The 22,133-nt window shown below is 44.8% G+C and overlaps 1 protein-coding gene across 2 annotated transcripts in view; it reads left to right on the forward strand.

Moving 5' to 3' along the window:
- Positions 1-22,133, forward strand: part of uggt2 (UDP-glucose glycoprotein glucosyltransferase 2) — a 400,098-nt gene that overhangs the window by 291,757 nt on the left and 86,208 nt on the right. For both annotated transcript variants that reach the window (XM_078545909.1, XM_078545910.1), the window contains exons 29-30: positions 4,435-4,593; positions 17,063-17,148. In XM_078545909.1, coding sequence (XP_078402035.1) covers positions 4,435-4,593; positions 17,063-17,148 — 245 coding nt within the window. The remainder of the gene's footprint in view (positions 1-4,434; positions 4,594-17,062; positions 17,149-22,133) is intronic.

Here is a 22,133-nt window from a genome sequence, read left to right on the forward strand (position 1 = left end):
CTCCCCCACCACCCCACAACCCACCCCACCCGCCACCCCCCACCACTTCCACAAAGTGAAAATTATGCCTTTTGGGAGCCTTTCTGCTGATGCGGTCCAACGAGTTGGCAAATTTCCCGACTCGAGCTCGTCACCTCAGTAGCAAAAATCAGGCTGTTTGCCCGGCATTCCACACTTCATCAGCAGAAATTTCCATCAATTAAATATTGAAAAGACCAAAATCATTGTCAACCACTTGCTGCCCCTTGGTACCATAATTGGCACAGATAGTCTGCTTCAAAAACTGCACTGAAGGCATCAAGCTAAGTTCCATCTGTCTTGGCCTCTCTACTGCCTCTGTGCTGCTAAACTGCGTGCCTGACATTTAGTTTTATGTGAGTCTTAACCTTCTTGGCTAAATATTGGGAGGATTGAAGCCATTACTAGGCTTTACTTGACTAGGAAAGAGGACCTGTTTGGGGATTATCAGGAACTAGGAACTAAATTAAAGAACAGGTCCTCAAGGGTTATAATCTCTGGATTACTACCCGAGCCACGTGCAAATTGGCATAGGGACGCGAGAATAAGGGAAGAAAACATGTAGCTAAAGGAGTGGTGTGGGAAAGAGGGGTTCCATTTCGTGGGGCACTGGCATCAGTATTGGAACAGGAGGGATCTGTACCGTTGGGACGGTCTCCACCTGAACCGATCTGGGACCAATGTTCTAGCGAAAAGGGTAAATAGGGTGGTCAACAGGACTTTAAACTAGAAAGTGTGGGGGGGAGGGAAGGATAAAACTCCAAGAAGTATGACTAATGGGAAACAAAGCAGCAGGTTAGCGTGTGGGGGGGTGGATTCAACTTCATGGAAAATTATGAAGAGCCCAGGAGAGGCTATTAAAGTCCCCAGAACACAAAATAGGACAGAGTGTTTGGAAAGGGCTAGGAATCTAACTTCAAGCACATCAGATAAAGGGATGACAATGAGAAAGGGGATGGGAAATACAGGACTGAAGGTGTTGTATCTGAATGCATGCAGTATACGAAATAAGGTAAATGAGCTTGTGGCGCAGATTGAAATTGGCAGGTATGATGTGGTGGGCATTACGGAGACATGGCTGCAAGGGGATCAGGACTGGGAGCTAAATATCCAAGGATATACATCCTATCGAAAAGATAGGCAGGTTGGCAGAGGGGGTGGGGTTGCTTTGTAAGAAAGAAATGAAATTAAATCGATAGCAAGAAATGACGTAGGCTCAGATGATGTAGAATCTGTGTGGGTAGAGTTGAGGAACCGCTAAGGTAAAAAAAACCATAATGGGAGTTATGTACAGGCCTCCGAACAGTAGTCAGGATGTGGGGCACAAGATACATCAGGAGATAGAAAATGTGTGTAAGAAAGGCAGTGATCATGGGGGATTTCAATATGCAGGTAGACTGGGAAAAGCAGGTTGGTAGTGGATCCCAAGAAAAGGAATTTGTGGAATGTCTACGAGATGGCTTTTTGGAGCAGCTTGTGGTGGAGCCCACTAGGGAACAGGCAATTCTATATTTAGTGATGTGTAATGAGGCAGATTTGATAAGGGAGTTTAAGATGAAGGAACCCTTAGGACGAAGTGACCATAATATGATAGAATTTACCCTGCAATTTGAGAGGAAAAAGCTGGAATCAGATGTAACAGTATTACAGTTGAATCAAGGCAACTACAGAGGCATGAGGGAGGAGCTGGCCAGAATTGACTGGGAGATGAGCCTAGCAGGAAAGACAGTGGAACAACAATGGCAGGAGTTTCTGGGAGTAATTTGGGAGACACAGCAAAAATTCATCCCTAGGAAGAAGAAGCATACTAAAGGGAGGACGAGGCAACCATGGCTGACGAGGGAAGTCAGGGACAGCATAAAAGCTAAAGAGAAAGCATACAATGCGGCAAAGAGCAGTGGGAAACCAGGGGATTGGGAAGCCTACAATGACCAACAGAGGACAACTAAAAAAGAAATAAGGAGGGAGAAGATTAAATATGAGGGTAAACTAGCCAGTAATATAAAAGAAGATTGCAAGAGTTTTTTTTAGATATATAAAGGGTAAGAGAGAGGCAAAAGTGGACATTGGGCCGCTGGAAAATAACGCTGGAGAAGTAGTAGTGGGGAGCAAAGAAATGGCGGAGGAACTGATTAGGTACTTTGCGTCAGTCTTCACAGTGGAAGACACGAGTAACATCCCCAAAGTTCAAGAGAGTCGGGGGGCAGAGGCGAGTATGGTGGCCATTACCAAAGAGAAGGTGCTAGGAAAACTGAAAGGTCTGAAGGTGGATAAATTATCTGGACCAGATGGATTACACCCCAGAGTTCTGAAGGAGATAGCTGAAGAGATAGTGGAGGCGTTAGTGGCGATCTTTCAGGAATCACTGGAGTCAGGGAGGGTCCCAAAGGACTGGAAAATCGCCAATATAACCCCCCTGTTTAAGAAGGGAGTGAGGCAAAAGACGGGAAATTACAGGCCGATTAGCCTGATCTCGGTTGTTGGTAAGATTTTAGAGTCCATTATTAAGGATGAGATTTCAGAATACTTGGAAGTGCATGGTAAAATCGGGCAAAGTCAGCATGGTTTCATTAAGGGGAGGTCATGCCTGATAAATCTGTTAGAATTCTTTGAGGAGGTAACGAGTAGGTTAGACAAAGGAGAGCCAATGGATGTTATCTACTTGGACTTCCAGAAGGCCTTTGACAAGGTGCCGCACAGGAGGCTGCTCAGTAAGATAAGAGCCCATGATGTTAGAGGCAAGGTACTAGCATGGATAGAAGATTGGCTGTCTGGCAGGAGGCAGAGAGTGGGGATAAGGGGGTCCTTCTCAGGATGGCGGCCGGTGACTAGTGGAGTTCCGCAGGGGTCAGTGTTGGGACCACAACTTTTCACTTTATACATTAATGATCTAGATGAAGGAACTGAGGGCATCCTGGCTAAGTTTGCAGATGATACAAAGATAGGTGGAGGGACAGGTAGTATTGAGGAGGCGGGGAGGTTGCAGAAAGATTTGGACAGGTTAGGAGAATGGGCAAAGAAGTGGCAGTTGGAATACAACGTGGGGAAGTGTGAGGTCATGCACTTTGGTCGGAAGAATAGAGGCATAGACTATTTTCTAAATGGGGAGAGAATTCAGAAATCTGGAGTGCAAAGGGATTTGGGAGTCCTAGTCCAGGATTCTCTTAAGGTTAACTTGCAAGTTGAGTCGGTAGTTAGGAAGGCAAATGCAATGTTGGCATTTATTTCGAGAGGACTAGGATATAAAAGCAGGGATATGCTGCTGAGGCTTTATAAGGCTCTGGTCAGACCACATTTAGAATATTGTGAGCAATTTTGGGCCCCGTATCTCAGGAAGGATGTGCTGGCCCTGGAGAGGGTCCAGAGGAGGTTCACAGGAATGATCCCAGGAATGAAAGGCTTAACATATGAGGAACATTTGAGGACTCTGGGTCTATACTCGATGGAGTTTAGAAGGATGAGGGGGGATCTGATTGAAACTTACAGAATACTGAAAGGCCTGGATAGAGTGGACGTGGGGAAGATGTTTCCATTAGTAGGAGAGACTAGGACCCGAGGGCACAGCCTCACAGTAAAGGGAAGACCTTTTAGAACAGAGATGAGGAGAAACTTCTTTAGCCAGAGAGTGGTGAATCTATGGAATTCATTGCCACAGAAGGCTGTGGAAGCCAGGTCATTGAGTGTATTTAAGACCGAGATAGATGGGTTCTTGATTGGTAAGGGGATCAAAGGTTACGGGGAGAAGGCGGGAGAATGGGGTTGAGAAACTTATCAGCCATGATTGAATGGCGGAGCAGACTCGATGGGCCGAATGGCCTAATTTCTGCTCCTATGTCTTATGGTCTTATTACCTTCAGCCTGTGCCACAGCCCCTGCTCTCTTACTACTGACTCCTAGACCACTGTCATAGGTTGGAACCAGACTGTTTGCAACCACAGTATCTTGATTGATAAATTTTTTTTTCATGAATACATGCATTCCAAAATCTTAAAAGTTTTTATGATCTCTGAAAGATATCAACATTTGGAAGCATTATAATGAGGTTTTGTGTTAGATATTTTGTAATTGCAATATTTCAAAATATCACATATATTTAAAATACCAGAACTGATGCCTGACTTGGTGAGTGCAATTTTACTGTAGCATGTCACCTTATGGTGGTGAATTTAATTGAAGTTTGTGATAGTAAACTCTGAAGTAGAAATCCATCTCAGATGGTGGCACAAAATGGGTGATATTAGATTGGTTGCCTTGTATTTACAGCATCTGATACTTAATTCCATTTATTGTAATGGAACTGATTATCAGGAGCTGTGTATAGTGGGTACACAATCCAATATCACCCATTTTCCCTATTGTCCAAGATGAATTTCTACCCTCTACATTTAATTTTATTTGCTTTGACTATCCTGATAGGTTGAAGGAATTGTTTCAGCAGAATATGAACTGGAGTACATACTACTTGAAGGGCACTGCTTTGATGTCACTACTGGCCAACCTCCCAGAGGATTACAGTTCACCCTGGGCATGAAGCATAATCCTGTTATGGTGGACACTATTGTGATGGCTAACTTGGTAAGTTGGAGTTGTCTGTTGTTTTCTCCAGTAATTTCTTCCTACACTGCCCACTAATGGTGCCAGAGTTGTGGGCTTTGATTTCCAAAACATCATAAAAATACCAGAATTAAATTTTGACTAAGTTGATCATAAATTTAAGGCCTTAATGATACTTCAAAGCAAAGGCAGGGGAGGTCATAAACAGCTGGAGAGATGGGTGAAACACTACATTGAATTGTACTCTATGGAGAACTGAGAAAGCTCTAGACACGATAGAAAGCCTGTCTGTCATGAAACACAGTGGACAAACTTCACACAGCTATTGACTCGCTTGTAATGAGCAAAATGCCAGGTGCTGACCACCTGAATTCATCAAGCACTTGAAACATACACTCTTGCAGCATTTTTACAAACTTTTCTGCCTCTGCTAGAGGGAGGGTGAAGTGTCAAGTGATCCATTTTGGTAGGAAGAACACAGAGAAAAAGAGCAGAATTGTCCCATATTTGCACTAAGTACAGTAGTGGGCAGGTAAAATGACGTTTTACCCACCAGCTGCGATGGTGGGTTTTCATGGTATCATCCCAAACCCACTGCATTGCTTATGCATTCCCGGGAAACACACTATTTCGATGGCGGGCGGGCTCTCATTTGCCTGCCACTCCATGATCTCACCGCTTCATCACACCAGGCACCATATTTAAAGTACAGCCACGCTCAGTGCTTCCAGCCCAGGACTGCAGCAAAGAAGACATGACTCTGAAAGGCAACAAGACTGCAGCCCTCGAGTGCCTTTTGAATGCCATGGAGGCCCTCTGTGAATGTCCTCTACCCCCACTCTGGCCACAGGAGGGGCAGCTACATTACCACTCTGGCTTGGTAGGCGATGGCAGTGGTGATCTGTGCCAATGTTGCACAGAATTGGCAGCATGTGATGAGTGGCGTCCCACAGGGGTCTGTACTGGGGCTTCAACGTTTTATGATTTACATCAATGACTTAGATGAGGGGAGTGAAGACATGGAATGGAAAGTTGTCTTGAGTGGTGTTCCACAGGGTTCGGTGTTGGGACCCTTGCTGTTTGTGTTATATATTAACGATTTGGACGTGATTGTGAGGGACACGATTGGGAAATCTGCAGACGACACAAAGATTGGCCGAGTAATGGATAGTGTAGAGGATAGCCATAATCTCCAAAACGATATAGATGGGTTGGTGGAGTGGGCAGTAAAGTGGCAGATGGATTTTAACATAGAGAAGTATGAGGTCATATATTTAGGGAGGCCAAACAGTTACAAGGATTACCTAATAAATGGGAATATACTAAGAGGGGTAGATGAAGTGAGAGATTCTGGCATACAAGTACACAGGTCCCTGAAGGCAGCAGTTCAGGTAGACAAGGTTATAAAGAAGACATATGGAATGCTCTCCTTTCATTGGCAGAGTTATAGAATATATAAGTAAGGATATAATGTTGGAATTGTATAAAACACTGTTGAGGCCACAACTGGAGTATTGTGTGCAGTTCTGGTCAGCACATTACAGGAAGGATGTAATAGTTCTGGAGAGAGTGCAGAGGAGGTTTACAAGAATGTTGCCAGGGTTAGAGAAGTGTAGCTACGAGGAGAGATTGGATAGGTTGGGGTTATTTTCCTTGGAACAAAGAAGGTGACTTGATTGAGGTGTACAAAATTATGAGGGGAATAGATAGAGTGGACAGGATAAAATTGTTTCCCTTGATGGAGAATTCTAGAACCAGGGGACATAGATTCAAGATAAGTAGCGGTAGGTGTAGGGGGGGACATGAGGAAGAACGTTTTTACGCAGAGGGTAGTGGGTGTCTGGAATTTGCTGCCCAAGTTGGTGGTAGAGGCAGAAACTTTAAACTTTTTAAAAAGTACCTGTATCTGTACCTTAAGTGCTGTAAACTGCAGGGCTATGGGCCGGGTGCAGGAAAGTGGGATTAGAAAGGGCACCTGGGTGTCCTCGGGCTGGCATGGACAAGATGGGCCGAATGGCCTACTTCTGTGCTGTAACTTTTCTATGGTTCCATAGTAACTAAATTTGCAGATGACACAAAGATAGGTAGGAAAGTATGTTGTGAAGAGGACATGAGGAGGTTGCAGATGGATGTAGTGAGCGAGTGGGCAAAGGTCTGGCAAATGGAGTTTAATGTGGGACAATGTGAAGTTGTGAGACCTGTGAGTCCCCCTAAAAGTGATGTGGTGCTGCCTGTGAAGCCTGGCGCTGATGACCATGAGTGCTGACCGAAGCAAGGCAGGCAAACAAACCTTGAAGTCCCAAGCGAAGTGCAGCCCGCCAAGTGCACGCCTTATATATGCTGTTGTGAAACACGTCAGTGTGTTTTCCCGTCCGATGTGCAGATGATACAGCAGGGTGGGGGGGATGAATATGGCCTTATAATGACATGCTTATGTATTACAATGAAGTTCCGACATCCGATGGCAGGGAACGCGGCTCGCCATTGGCGGGCAGAGCAGATGATCACAAACTGATTTCACAACGTTGTGAAACTGATCTTTGGCCTTCTCACCACATTGTCCACTCATGCCACCAAACACGCCCGACACCGGCAGGCACGGAAAATCCTGGCCAAAGGGTACAATTCTAAAGGGGGTGCAGCAGCAGAGGGTCCTGGGTACATATGTGCATAAATCATTGAAGGTGGCAGAGCTGTTAATAAAGCATATGGTATCCTAGGCTTTGTAAAGAGGGGCAGAGAGCACAAAAGCAGGGAAGCAATGTTAAACCTGTATAAAGCACTGGTTTGGCCTCAACTGGAAAACTACATCCAGTTCTAGGCACCACACTTTAGGAAGAATATGAAAGCATTTGAAGGAGCGCAGAAAAGATTCATGAGAATGGTTCCAGGGATGAGAAACTTTAGTTACAGAGATAGATTGGAGAAGTTGGAACTGTTTTCCTTGGAGAAGGGAAGGTTGAGAGGAGATTTGATAAAGGTATTCAAAATCATGAGGTGTCTTGACAGACTAAATAGGGAAAAACTGTCAAAAGGAGCAATGGTGACAGGAAAAAGATTTTCATGCAGCGAGTGGTTAGGATCTGGAATTCACTGCCTGGGAATGTGGTGGGGGCAGGTTCAGTTGAGGCATTCAATAGGGATTTAGTCGTTATCTGAAAAGGAAGAATGTGCAGAGCTAAGGGGAACAGGTGGGGGAAGTGGCTCTAGGTGAATTGCTACTTCAGAGAGCTAGCACAGACACAATAGGCTGAGTGGCCTTCTTCAGTGCTGTAACCATTCTAAGATAGGGGGCAATGCCCCAGGATATGTATGATGCAAAGATTGTGACCCTGAACAAGAACAAGGGCAACCACAACGATTGCAACAATAATCAAGGCATCACCCTGCTGAGCATCATGGGAAAAGTATTTGCCCGTGTCACCCTTGTCAGACTGCAGATCCTGGCTGAACACACCTATCCGAACTCCAATGTGGCTTCAGAACTGGAAGATCCACAATTGACATTATCTTCTCAGTGCGGCAGCCTTAAGAAAAATGCATTGAACAAAAGAAACCATTATATATTGCCTTCATCAATCTCACCAAGGTACTCAACCATGTGAGCAGGGGTGGTTTTTTAAGAATTTTAAGAAAATTGGCACCTTTTCGAAGCTGCTTGATGTAATCTCCTCTTTCCATGACAAGATGGTGGGAAAGGTCAGCTATGATGGTGCAATTTGAACCCTTTGAGATCCTGAATGGGGTCAAACAGGGTTATGTTCTGGTGCCGATGCTCTCTGGCACATTCTCCTCCTTGCTGCCATATACCTTCAGGTCATCTACAGAGGTACAGAGGGTTTCTACTTACATCCCAGAATTGACAGAAACTGTTTAGCCTCCTTGCCTGAGATTCAAGACAATAAGTGGGCCAAATCCTTGTCAGAGAGTTGCCCTATGCTGATGATGTCACACTAATATTCCATTCTGAGGAACCGTTGCAGTGGCAAATGGGCAGACGCTCTCACACCTGTAAGAATTTGGTTTGACCAAGTATCTGGAAGAAAAATGTCATGGCCCAGGATGTTGCCATACCACCATCCATCAGCATTGACAATATGATGCGGAGGTTATTGATAACTTCAGATATGTAAGCTCCACAATCATCAGCAATCTATTGCTGAATGCTGAAATCAACACTCACATTGCAAAAGCTGCAGCTCTTGTGTCCCAGCTGCATAAGAGAATGTAGAATAATGGTGTAGTAATTATGGTTTTATTTAGTGTGTAATGTACCTTTAAGAATAATACTGGTTAAGGAAGATCACATGACCTGTAGTAACCAATAGGAGAGTAGTGCAGGTTGCCTCAGCAGTCAGTGCAGAGATAGAGTTGGAGTTGAAAGACGTGTAGTGGCTGCTGAGTATGTTGTAATTAAACTTAATGTTTCCACACAAGAAGTGTTTGCAGATAAACTAGAGTTTATTATTAGTTCATTAATAGTAGCAACTTGGCCACCCTTACAACAAACTGGCAATGAGGATAAGACAGGATTGAACAGAAGAAGACAAGTTAAAAAGAAATCGGCACTGTACCTCACCCAGTGATTGTAAGCATCAAGCTCCATTAGAATTGAAGAAGATATCCCCTCTCAAAATGCCACAATTTGGGAGAATTGCTCCTTTTGAACCAGCCACATATGGACCTCGTGAAGTGTCATTTTCAAAGCCCTCAGTCGCAATGCACAAGTTCAGGTTTAATTTGCCAAATAGAGCCCCGGGTGAGACAATCGCATGCTACGTTGCAAATTTGAAGCAGGTAACGGAACATTGTGAGTTTGGTAAGACTCTGAACGACATGCTTAGAGATTGCTTAGTGTGGTGTGAATGAAGACACTATTCAGAAATGAATTTGAATTTCAAGAAGGCGCTAGAGATAATATTGGCCATGGGAAGTGCAGTAAGAGATTCAAAAGCAATACAGGGTGTGAAAAATGATGCTGTCCTCCACATTGGGTGAGAAACCCCAGCCGAAAAGGGGTTGAAAAAGCGAGACTCTGCTGAGAAGTGGGAAACAGCGCCCGCTAGCCGAAGAATAAAGAAAAATAAATTAGCAGCGAAATTCAAACAGGTTTGTAAACAAAAGAAGAAGCCCAATGAAATCTACAATGTAGAAAAGCCTGAAGCAACAAATTCTGACATTTACTCATTGTTTAATCTGAAAGTTGGAAAGACAGAACCAATATTTGTCACAGTGAAAGTAAATGGCAAACCTGTTAGAATTAAAGTGGACACAGGAGCTTCCACTACAGTAATTGGGGAACATACCTTCAGATATTTGAAAAATGCTGAATGTTAATTAAGTTTAGAAGAAATAGCTGCTAAGCTCAAAGCATTTACTGATGAAGACATTCAAGTAAAAGGCATAAGCAGAGTAACTGTCCATTATGGAAGCCAATCGGCAAAGCTACCAGTGTTGGTATTGAGAAGCAGAGGACCAAGCTTTCTAGGGCGAAATTGCCTAAGGGAAATCAACTTTGATTGGCCACTGAGATTCCAAAAAGAAGCTAGAAACATTCCTGTTTTGAAAAAGGAGTGTGTAAAGACTCAACAACCTGAAGAAATGCAGGCTGTCTTAAGCCAAATCCTGGTAGAACAGCAGAAGAAACTCAAAAAGACCCTGCTTGATGACAGAGGTCGAGACGAGGTGAGCAACCTGCGCAGGGAAAAAGAAAACTTGTTGAAAGACCTTCACGCACTACAAGATGCCCTCGAGTCAGAGTTTGTATCTCTGGAAAAGTATGAAGAGAAACAGAAATAATTCAGCACTTCTCTAAACAAACTGAAGAATGAGTTGGCAGAGAAGACACAACAAAGTTCATTTTTCCAGGAGGCAGCAAACAAATAAAAAAACGAGACAGAAGAGCTAAAGAAGCAGCTAAATGAAGCCAAAGAGGCTTTGGAAGCAAAAGTTGCAGAATTTTCCAAGAAGCAGACAGATGATGAAATTTTGGGAGACTCAGCCACTGAGCTCAGACAAGCTGAGCTTGCATCTGAGAGAAGCCTGGCCAATAGTGAAGTCAAAAAGAAGGCCGAGATTAAAGTCTGTGCCAGAAAGAAGAAGGAACATGGAAAAAAGATACAGAAATATTAATAGGGCTTTAATTCTGGCAGAATGCGAATACACTTTCGTACATAGGCCTGGCAATCAAATCGCAAACGCCAACGCCCTCAGTTGTTTGCCTTTACAAGAAATTGAGGAGCACATCCCAGTTCGACAGGAACTTGTTTTACTGTTAAATTTCTTAGACTCCTCAGCGGTATGTGCTCAACAGATCAGAGACTGGACAGGTCGGGACACAGTCCTGTCTCAAGTATGAGAACAAATGCTACATGGTTGGTCACAGGAGTCTGTATCTGATGAAGTGAAACCATACTTCAACAAAAGACATGAAATAACCAGCCAGGATGGCATCTTATTGTGGGGAGCACAAGTGATAGTTCCTCCAAAGAGAAGGGAGCCACTTTTAATTGAACTACACAGTGCCCATCTAGGAATTTCCCAAATGAAGAACATAGCACGCAGCTATCTATGGTGGCCTGGGATGGATGGCGAAATAGAGTTTATTGTGTGCAACGTCAGCAACTGCAAAAGTTGCCATTGACAGCTCCATTACACCCATGGGAATTGCCAAGTAGACCCTGGGTGCGGTTAATTGACATGAATTACACATTGGACCTTTCCTGGGAACAATGTTGCTCATTTTTGATGTCCATCCAAAATGGTTGGATGTATATGAGGCGAAGTCACCAACATCAACTGCTACAATTGAGAACCTACGTCAGAGTTTTGCCATTCACGGACTACCAGAAGTGGTCGTTTCCAGCACAGCATTTACGAGTGCTGAGTTTCAATGGTTTATCAGCCTCAACGGTATCACTCATGTAAAAACTGCACCTTACCACCCTTCCTCACTGGTATGTGTGGAATGTCGCAGCTCTACAACTTCGACTGTCTTACTGGCCGAAAGGGTGGTTCAAACATTCAAGACAGGCATGAAAAAGCTAACAGGCCATTCCTTGGCAACCGAGCTAGCACACTTTTTCTTTTTCATTACAGGACTATCCCTCTCACAACAACAGGTGTCACACCTGCAGAGTTATTGTTGAAATGCCATCTCAGGACAAGATTGAGCTTAATAATGCAAAATTCAGAGGGGAAGGTGGAAAGGAGTCAGGGGAGTCAGAAAACTAACATGACTGGCCAGTCGTGAGAGGAAATTTATCGCAGGCGGGCCGGTATATGTGAAGAACTTCAGGGAAGGACCAAAGTGGTTACCAGGTGAAATAAGTGCAGTGATTGGACTTCTTTCTTACCACGTGGAGGTGTAAGGCCAGATCATCTGTAAACATGTGGACCATTTAAGGAAGAGGGAGATAAATCGCCAAGATTTGGTTCCACCAGTGACCGGGTCTGCGTTTCCTGTTGAGGATACTCAACCCAACCTCAACTCAATCAGACATGTCTGATGTTCCTGTAAGAGTTGAGGACACAGAACTGCAAGTGCCCACCGAAGCACCTGATGTTCAGGCAACTCTGAAAAAGGAGGTTCCTGACAAAGAATCTGAAGTTGTGGAGCTGTGATGTTCCACATGTACCAGGAAACCACCTGATAGACTGAACTTTTAAATTCCTTACCCATGTAAATATTATGTTGTCTTCAAAAATATGTACTTGTAAATATATGTTTAGCTGAGTTAAAGGGGGAGGAATGTGTAATTATGGTTTTATTTAGTGTGTAAATGTACCTTTAAGAATAATACTTGTTAAGGAAGATCACATGATCTGTAGTTACCAAAAGGAGAGTAGTGCGGACTACCTCAGCAGTCAGTGTAGAGATAGAGTTGGAGTTGAAAGATATGTGTAGTTGCTGCTGAGTATGTTGTAAATAAATTTAATTTTTCCACCCAAAAAGTGTCTGCAGATAAACTCTTATCATTAATAGTAGCAACTCGGCCACCCTTACAACAAACAGCAACCTGACTGAGAGCACCAAACTGCGAGTTTACCAAGCCTGTATCCTCAGCGCGCTCCTCTACAGTGGTGAGATCTGGACAACATATGCTAGGCAGGAGAAAGGTTCCACCTTCGCTGTCTCAGACACATCCTCAGTATCAGTTGGGGAGATGTGGTATAGTGATAATGTCACTGGATCAGTAATCCAGAGGCCCAGACTAATGTTCTGGGAACATGGGTTTAAATACCAACATGCCAGCTGGTGGAATTTAAATTCAATTAATAAATTTGGAATATAAAGCTAGTCTCAAGCCTCAGTAATGGTGACCATGACAACCATCATTGTCTTTTGCAAGAACCACTTGGTTCACTAAAGCCCTTTAGGGAAGGAAATTTACTGTCCTCACCTGGCCTGGCCTACGTGTGACTCCAGACCCACAGCAATGTGGTTGACACTTAACTGCTCTCTGTTATAGCCTAGCAAACCACTAAGTTCAAGGGCAACTAGGAATGGGCAACAAATGCTGGCCTTGCCAGTGACGCCCATATCCCGCGAAAGAATTTTTAAAAATCTCTTGGCAGAACAAGGTCACCTACTCAGAGGTCTTGGAACATGCTAATTCCAACAGCTTATGTTCATTGCTAAACCAACTAAGTCAGCGCTGGCTTGGCCATGTTGATTGGATGGATGTTGGCCTTCTGTACAATGAATTGGCCAATGGATCACAACATCCTTGGCGTCCATACCTCAAGGACACCAGCAAGCGAGATATGAAGATGGTGGACGTTGACACTGACAACTGGAAGACAGTCACTGATGGCCATGACCTCTGGAGGCTGACTGTTTATAAGGGCATTGGAAGAGACGAGCAGAAATAAAAAGCTCAGCTGGCTGAGAGGTGGGCACAGAGAACATAGAGACCAGTGAACTGTGCATCTTTTCAGCTCACTGTCTTCCTCTGCAGCAAATGCAGCAGAGACTGCCATGCTAGAGTGGGGCTCCAGAGCCACACCAGCTGATGCTTAACACAGAGTTGACCTCTACGGCGCAAACCATCATCTTACAAGATGGAAAGCTGCTACCTTAGCATAGCTCTAACATCGCTGTTATAAAATAATGTCTCCTGATTCACTTTGTGCTGTGATGAGGAGATTCATTGGTAAATATCTGGTTATTAAAATGTGTATATTTCTTGTAATTTTTTAACCCTACCTTTGTGAACCAAACTGATGTGTACATTTTTTAAAATTCATTCATGGGATGTGGGTTTCGCTGGCTGGGACAGCATTTATTGTACATCCCTAGTTGCCCTTGAGAAGGTGGTGCTGAGCTGCCTTCTTGAACTGCTGCAGTCCATGTGGTGTAAGTACACCCACAGTGCTGTTATGGAGGAAGTTCCAGGAATTTAACACAGCGACAGTGAAGGAACGGCAATATATTTCCAAGTCAGGTTGGTGAGTGACTTGGAGAGGAACGTCCAGATGGTGGTGTTCCCATCTATCTGCTGCCCTTGTCCTTCTAGATGGTAGTGGTTGTAGGTTTGGAAGGTGCTGTCTAAGAAGGCTTGGTGAATTCCTGCAATGCACCTTGTAGATGGTACACACTGCTGCTACTGTGCATCGGTGATGGAGGGAGTGAATGTTTGTGGATGAGGTGCCAATCAAGCGGGCTGCTTTGTCCTGGATGGTGTCAAGCTTGTTGAGTGTTGTGGGAGCTGCTCCCATCCAGATAATTGGGGAGTATTCCATCATACTCCTGACTTGTGCCTTGTAGATGGTGGACAGGCTTTGGGGAGTCAGGAGGTGAATTACCCATTGTATGATTCCTAGTCTCTGACCTGCTCTTGTAGCCACAGTATTTATATGGCTAAACCAGTTCAGTTTCTGGTCATTGGTAACCTCAAGGATATTGATAATGGGGGATTCAGTGATAGTAATGCTATTGAGCGTCAGGAGGCGCTGGTTAGATTCTCTCGTGTTGGAGATGGTCATTGCCTGGCACTTGTGTGGCACGAATGTTACTTGCCACTTGTCAGCCGAAGCCTGGATATTGTCCAGGTCTTGCTGCATTTGGACATGGACAGATTCAGTGTCAGAGGAGTTGCGAATGGTGCTGAACATTGTGCAATCATCAGCGATCATTTGCACTTCTGACTTTATGATGGAAGGAAGGCCGTTGATGAAGCAGCTAAAGGTGGTTGGGCCTAGGGCACTACCCTAAGAAACTCCTGCAGTAATGTCCTGGTGCTGAGATGACTGACCTCCAACGACCACAACCATCTTCCTTTGTGCTAGGTATGAACCCACCCAGCGGAGAGTTTCCCCTGCTGATTCCCATTGACCCCAGTTTTGCTGGGGCTCCTTGATTCCACACTCGGTCAAATGCAGTCTTGATTTCAAGGGCAGTCACTCTCAACTCACCTCGGGAGTTCAGCTCTTTTGTCCATGTTTGAACCAAGGCTGTAATGAGTCCAGGAGCTGAGTGGTCCTGGCGGATCCCAAACTGGGAATCAGTGAGCAGGTTATTGCTAAGCAAGTGCTGCTTGATAGTACTGTTGATGACCCCTTCCATTACTTTATTGATGATTGAGAGTAGACGGGCGGTAATTGGCCAGGTTGGATTTGTCCTGCATTTTGTGTACAGGACATGCCTGGGCAATTTTCCACATTGCCGGGTAGATGCCAGTGTTGTAGCTGTACTAGAACAGTTTGGCTAGGGGCGCAGCAAGTTCTGGAGCATAAACTATTGCCAGAATATTGTCAAGGCCCATAGCCGTTGCAATATCCAGTGTCTTCAGACATTTCTTGATATCACATGAAGTGATTCGAATTGGCTGAAAACTGGCATCTGTGATGCTGGGGACCTCCAAACGAGGCCGAGATGGATCATCCACTTGGCACTTCTGCCTGAAGACTGTAGCAAGTGCTTCAGCCTTATCTTTTGCACTGATGTGCTGGGCTCCTCCATCACTGAGGACGGAGATATTTGTGGAGCCTCTTTCTCCAGTGAGTTGTTTAATTGTCCATTCACGACTGGATGTGGCACTACTGCAGAGCTTAGATCTGATCCGTTGGTTGTGGAATCACTTAGCTCTGTCTATCACTTACTGCTTATGCAATTTGGCATGCAAGTTGTCCTGTGTTATAGCTTCACCAGGCAGACACCTCATTTTTAAGTATGCCTGGTGCTGCTCCTGGCATGCCCTCCTGCACCCTTCGTTGAACCAGTGTTGACCCCCTGGCTTGATGGTGATGGTAGAGTCAGGAATATGCCAGGCCATGAGGTTACAGTTGTGTTCCAGTACAATTCTGCTGCTGCTATTGGCTCACAGCGCCTCATGGATGCCCAGTCTTGAGTTGCTAGATCTGTTTGAAATCTATCCTAATTAGCACAATGGTAGTGCCACACAACACAATGGAGGGTATCCTCAATGTGAAGGTGGGACTTTGTCTCCTCCAGGACTGTGCGGTGGTCACTCCTACTGATACTGTCATGGACAGATGCATCTGCGGCAGGCAGGTTGGTGAGCATGAGGTCAAGTATGCTTTTCCCTCTTGTTGGTTCCCTCACCACCTGCCACAGACCCAGTCTAGCAGCTATGTCCTTTAGGACTCGGCCAGCTTGGTCAGTAGTGGTGCTACTGATCCACTCTTGGTGATGGACATAGAAATGCCCCACCCAGAGTACCTTCTGCACCCTTGCCACCCTCCATGCTTCCTCCTAGTGGTGTTCAACATAGAGAAGCACTGATTCATCAGCTGAGGGAGGGCGGTACTTGGTAATCAGCAGGTGGTTTCCTTGCCCATGTTTGACCTGATGCGATGAGACTTTATGGGGTCTGGGGTTGATGTTGAGGGCCCCCAGAACAACTCCCTCTCAACTGTATATCACTGTGCCACCACATCTGCTGGGCCTGTCCTGCTGGTGGGACAGGACATACCCAAGAATGGTGATGGTGGTCTCTGGGACATTATCTGTAAGGTATGATTCCATGAGGATGCTATGTCAGGCTGTTGCATGACTAGCCTGTGAGACAGCTGTCCCAATTTTGGCACTAGCCCTCAGATGTTGGTAAGGAGGACTTTGCAGGGTCAACAGGGCTGAGTTTGCCGTTGTCTTTTCCGGTGCCTAGGTCGATGCCGGTGGTCTGTTGAGTTTCATTCTTTTTTAGTGACTTTGTATCGATATGATACAACCTAGTGGCTTGCTAAGCTACCCCGGAGGGCATCTTAAGAATCAACCACCTTGCTGTGGGTCTGGAGTCACATGTAGGCCAGACCAAGTAAGGACAGCAGATTTCCTTCCCTAAAGGACATTAGTGAACCAGATGGGGAGCTTTACAACAATCGACAATGGTTTCATTGTCATCATTAGACATTACAAGGCATTGAAGAAAATGACAAGAATACTAATTTTTCAGTCAATATAAAGAGAAAAATTCCATTCTTCTGATGAGTTGAGAAATTTTGTTAACCTTAATTTTCACTTTTTAAGGGTTACTTCCAGCTAAAAGCAAATCCAGGAGCTTGGTTGCTTCGATTGCGTAAAGGAAGGTCTAACGATATCTACGAGATATTTACGTAAGTAGATCCATCGGGAAAAGATAAGATATTGCCTGATTTACTTCATTTTGGTGAACTTTTATCTGTACTTATACACAAATGATGTTTCACATTAAAATAGGTAAAATAATTTGATGTTGCACTGTATGTCACTATGTTAGTGAATGTAATAGGTTGATGAATTTTGTGGAATGGTTCTGAGGATGCTCTAAAGGAAGTAATCATCTATAGTCCACAAGGGATCGTGGACTCTCTCTAGAGTGAGACAATTGGTTATATAAATTATGGTAACAAAACTTTTGGTATTTGATTATCATCAGATTCTCAAGATTGAAACCTTCCCTTGAATTTGTGGAATGATACAGGACAGAATGAGGCTATTAAACCCATCATGCCCGTGCTAGCTCTTTCGTTCAATTTGTTCCACTCTCCTCTTTCCCCATAGGCCTGCAATTTCTTTTCTATAAGCATTTATTCAATTCCCTTTTGAAAATTGTTATTGAATCTGCTTTGGCCAACCTTCCAGGCAATGCATTCCAGATCATTACTGCCCTCTGTGTTACCTCTTGTTCTTTTGCCAATTGCATTACATATGTGTCCTCTAGTTGCCTGCCATTCTGTGACATTTACTCTAACAAAACCCTTCATGATTTGGAACACCTCTATTAAATCTCCACTTTACCTACTCTGCTCGAAGGAGTACATTCCCAGCTTTTCTCCTCATAATTGAAGATGGGGTAGACACTGAGTGGTTGTTTCGCCTAGCTGGGCAATGGAGAACACAGGAGTACAGTCTCAAAATAAGGGACCAATTATTTCGGACTGGTATGAGGGGAAAATTCTTTACTCAATGTGAAGTCGCTGAATATCCATCTAGCAAAGGAAGAAGCTGCAGCCAGTCTGTCTTCACTTCTACACAGCAGCTCCCACAGGTGGAAACTGGTTCTTATATATGTGCCCTAACCTGTCCCCAATTAATATTAGCTGCTCTTAATCACAACTACAGCATGTACTCAATTGTCACAGCATTTGCAACATTAGCACTCAAAGGGAGGTGAATCTTTGGAATTCTCTAAACAGAGGATTTTGGATACTCCATTATTGAATTTGTTTAAGGCTCAGATGGGCCAATTTTAGGCTTCTCAGGGAATCAAGGGATGTGGGAATCTGATGGGAAAGCGGAGTAAGGCCAATGATCAGCCATGATCATATTGGATTGTGGAGCAGGTTCGAGTGGTTGTATAGTCTACTCTTGCTTCTAGTTCTTATGTTTTTGCTAATAGGCTTCTCAGCCTGCCCTGTCACTTTCAAAGATTTGTGTACCATAGACTTGATTGTAGAAGTTAACCTTAGAATCCTGCAAAAATTGTTCCAAAAGCGTAGGGTCAACTTATACACCAAATGTAAAATGTGAGCCACCTGTCTAAAGGTACAGATGTTAGACCTCTGGGTATAACTGCAATGTGGGTGTTATTTCTTCGCAGGAGTCTTTTGATTTCATCAGTTATATGGTATCTGAACATCACCCACACTAATGAGCTGCATTCTTTACATAGGCCACCAGAAAACCTATACCACACATTATCGATCGATCACTTTGCTCTGTGCTTATCCATCCAGCCATTTTGTCACAGACATGCACAAAAAACTCCTGCAGGGAACCTGATGTTCGGCCTGGTTTTACATTTGAAAGTTACCATAGGCTTTAATTTTGTTCCGTCAGCCATGTAGCCCAGTGCCACCATCAATCTTGTCTTCTCATGTCCTGTGGTTTTTACTAGCACTGTTTTCAAACCTTTCCACTCTGCAGTTCGGTTGCTGGGCATGTCAAAATTCATCCATGTTGCGGATGTGCTCTAACAGGTACTTGTGTTTTTGCTCCTGTCTAATGGTGTATCGCTGGAAACTGATAATTTTGGTATTGAGGTCTTTTGGCAGTTTCTGATTGATCTTAGCCTTCTGCTGCAACGAGGCATTTTTGTTCCATAAAGCGGCTACACAAATTAGCTGTTGCTCTGAAATCTTTGCTGGACTCAAGGTTTTATTTGTCCCACTTAAACATGTGTGTACACATTGCATTTCTGATGACATTGAAACCATTCTGATGGTTTTCGAGGACCCATTCCAATACATGCTTCTCAGGATCAGGCAGTGGCAGGTCCCCGGTGCAGTTGGCCTTGGGCATTTTTTTCAAGGTGGATCCCTTCTCCTTTCATTCTTACGCCAGTTTTTCACTAACATCTAAGTTCCTCACTGCAGCATAGTTATTTGACAAGTTGGCAAATGTTACAACTTTTAGCTTGAAATCAGCTTCATACTTCATTGTCGAAAGACTAATTTCTCTTCATCGTTTGCCAAGTGCGGTCTGCTCTGTGTGAGCATGTCTTAAGCTCCCATGCATAAGGATGAGAAATGTGGGTCTGAAACTAGAGTCTTAAACTTAAGTAAAGGCAATTACAAGGGAATGAAGAGTTGGCTAAAGTGGACTGAGCAAATAGGTTCAAAAGGAATACAGTAGAGAAGCAGTGGCGGACATTTAAGGAGATATTTCATAACTCTCAACAAAAATTTATTCCATTGAGAAAAAAAGACTCTATGAGAAGGATGCACAATCCGTAGCTAACTAAGGAAGTTAAGGATGGTATCAAATTGAAAGAAAAGATGTACAATGCTAACAAGATTAGTGGCAGGCCAGAATATTTGGAAAAAATTAGAAACCAGCAAAGGATGACAAAAAAATAAAAAGGGAGAAATTGGAGTATGAGAGAAAACCAACAAGAAATATAAAAACAGACAGTAAAAGCTTCTACAGTATATAAATAGGAAAAGAGTGAGCATTGGTCCTTTAGAGGGTGAGAGTGGTGAGTTCATAATGGGAAACAAGGAAATGGCAGACCCTTTAAACAAGTATTTTGTATCTGCCTTCACAGTAGGAGACACAAAACTTCAAACAACACCAAGAATAGATTAGAAGATTAGATGGGATTAGAATAGGTAGGTGCTTGATTGCTGGCATGGACACAATGGGCCGCAGGGCCTGTTTCTGTGCTGTGTAACTCTATGACTCTAATCGAAGAAAATCAAGAGGCAAGAGGGTCAGAGGAACTTAAAACAACCACAATCGCTAGAGAAAAAGTACTGCGAAATCTAATGGGACTAAAGGCTGACAAGTCCCTTGGACTTGATGGCCTGAAGCCTAGGGGGCAGAATTTTCCCAAGTTTGCACTAAGTGCGGTAGCAGGTGGGTAAAATGGCATGCTGCCCGCCGACGGCAATGTCTGGTTTTCACACTGTGTCATCCCGAGCCCACCTCATTATTTATGCACTCCCAGGGAACACACCGTTTCCATGGCGGGCAGGCTCCTCTTTCGCCCGCCCGCCATCACCCCGCTGTTGCATCACACCGGACACATGTTTAAAGGCTAACCACAAGCCCAGGGCTCATTGCTACCAGCTCACCACTGTCGCCTGGGAGACATGGCCCTCAAAAGCATGAAGACTGCAGCCCCCTTGTTTGATGACGGGTCCCTTGAGCGACTGCTGGATGCTGTGGAGGCCCACTGGGATGTCCTCTAACCCCGCTCTGGCCGCAGGATGGGCAGCAATGTGACCAATCTGGCTTGGGAGGCAGTGGCAGTGGTGGTCAGCGCCAATGCCCTTCAGAAGAGGACAGCCACCCAGTGCCGCAAGAGGATGAATGATCTCCTCCGTTCCGCCAGGGTAAGTCACTCTTTTCATCACTCTCAACACACACATTCACAAACCTAGCACACATCCACAGGGCCCTCACTCACTGCCAGTTCAAGGGACATCACCATTCACTCTCTCACACTCACCGTCATTGTCCTCATCCCATCCATGGGACCACTCAGCACCCACACAAGCCAGGTACATTTATCATTTGGCCTGGCAGGCACCCTGCTTACACTTTCTCCATCTCTATACATGCAGGACAAGCTGGCACACAACAAGAGAGAGAGGTCGCTGACCAGTGGTGGAATGCCCGAAATCAAGGGCCTCATGGACTTTGAAAAAGAGCCATCCAGCTGGCCGGCAATGACCGGGACCGGTCCCGTGCTGATGGTGAGGTCGGCACTGCTTTACCAAGTGAGGATCCAGCAGTGCAACATCCATCAGGCAACCATGCTGTGAGTGATGTGTCCTCTTTCACAGGCTAATTATCTCTAAATATCTCTCCTTGCTTTCGCAGGCACATCTGCCAAACAGCCAACAGAATCCATGACCAGGGCCTCCGATCGAGCACCGAAGAAACCTCTGAAGAGGAACCTGGAGGCACCCTCTCTGAAGTCCCATCACAGCGCTCACCCACACCCTCGACTAGTGCAGAGACACACACCTGGGTGGGACCTAGCTTTAGTGTAGCCTTGGGATTACAATCTGGTGAGCACATAACATTGATCCACTGCAGGTGACGGCAGGGACTTCCCAGGTGTCCAGTACTCAAAGGGCTGCTGGAGGCCAGAAATTTGCTGAGCCTGAGTCAGATGATGAGCCTCTGGACTCAGTTATTTCACAGTTGCTGGAGCTGCCAAGGCAAGCTCGGGAACATTAGGAAGGGATGTCTGCTGCACTCCTCAGATTGCAAGGCACGATGGACAAGTCTGTCAGTCTTCAGTCTTTTTTAAAATTAATTCATGGGATGTGGGTGTCGCTGGCTAGGCCAGCATTTATTGCCCATCCCTAATTGCCCTTGTTCAGAGGGCATTTAAGAGTCAGCCACATTGCTATGGGTCTGGGGTCACATGTAGGCCACACCAGGTAATAACAGCAGATCATGGAGCGCAAGTAAGCTGCCCTTGGCCAGACAGGAGTCAGACATTCTCAAAGACTGTGTGAAGATTTATGGAGTGTCCTCAATGTATGCCATCATCATCCTCCTGCAATGGAATGACTAATAGGACCTCCACCGCACCTTCATGACAAGAGTATTCTCACAGAGGGTATTGGCACTGCCATAAGCCAGACTGGAGTCAAACGTTCAC

Source organism: Cetorhinus maximus, chromosome 7 (assembly GCF_964194155.1).
Source record: "Cetorhinus maximus chromosome 7, sCetMax3.hap1.1, whole genome shotgun sequence".
In the NCBI taxonomy this organism is placed as follows: domain Eukaryota; kingdom Metazoa; phylum Chordata; class Chondrichthyes; order Lamniformes; family Cetorhinidae; genus Cetorhinus; species Cetorhinus maximus.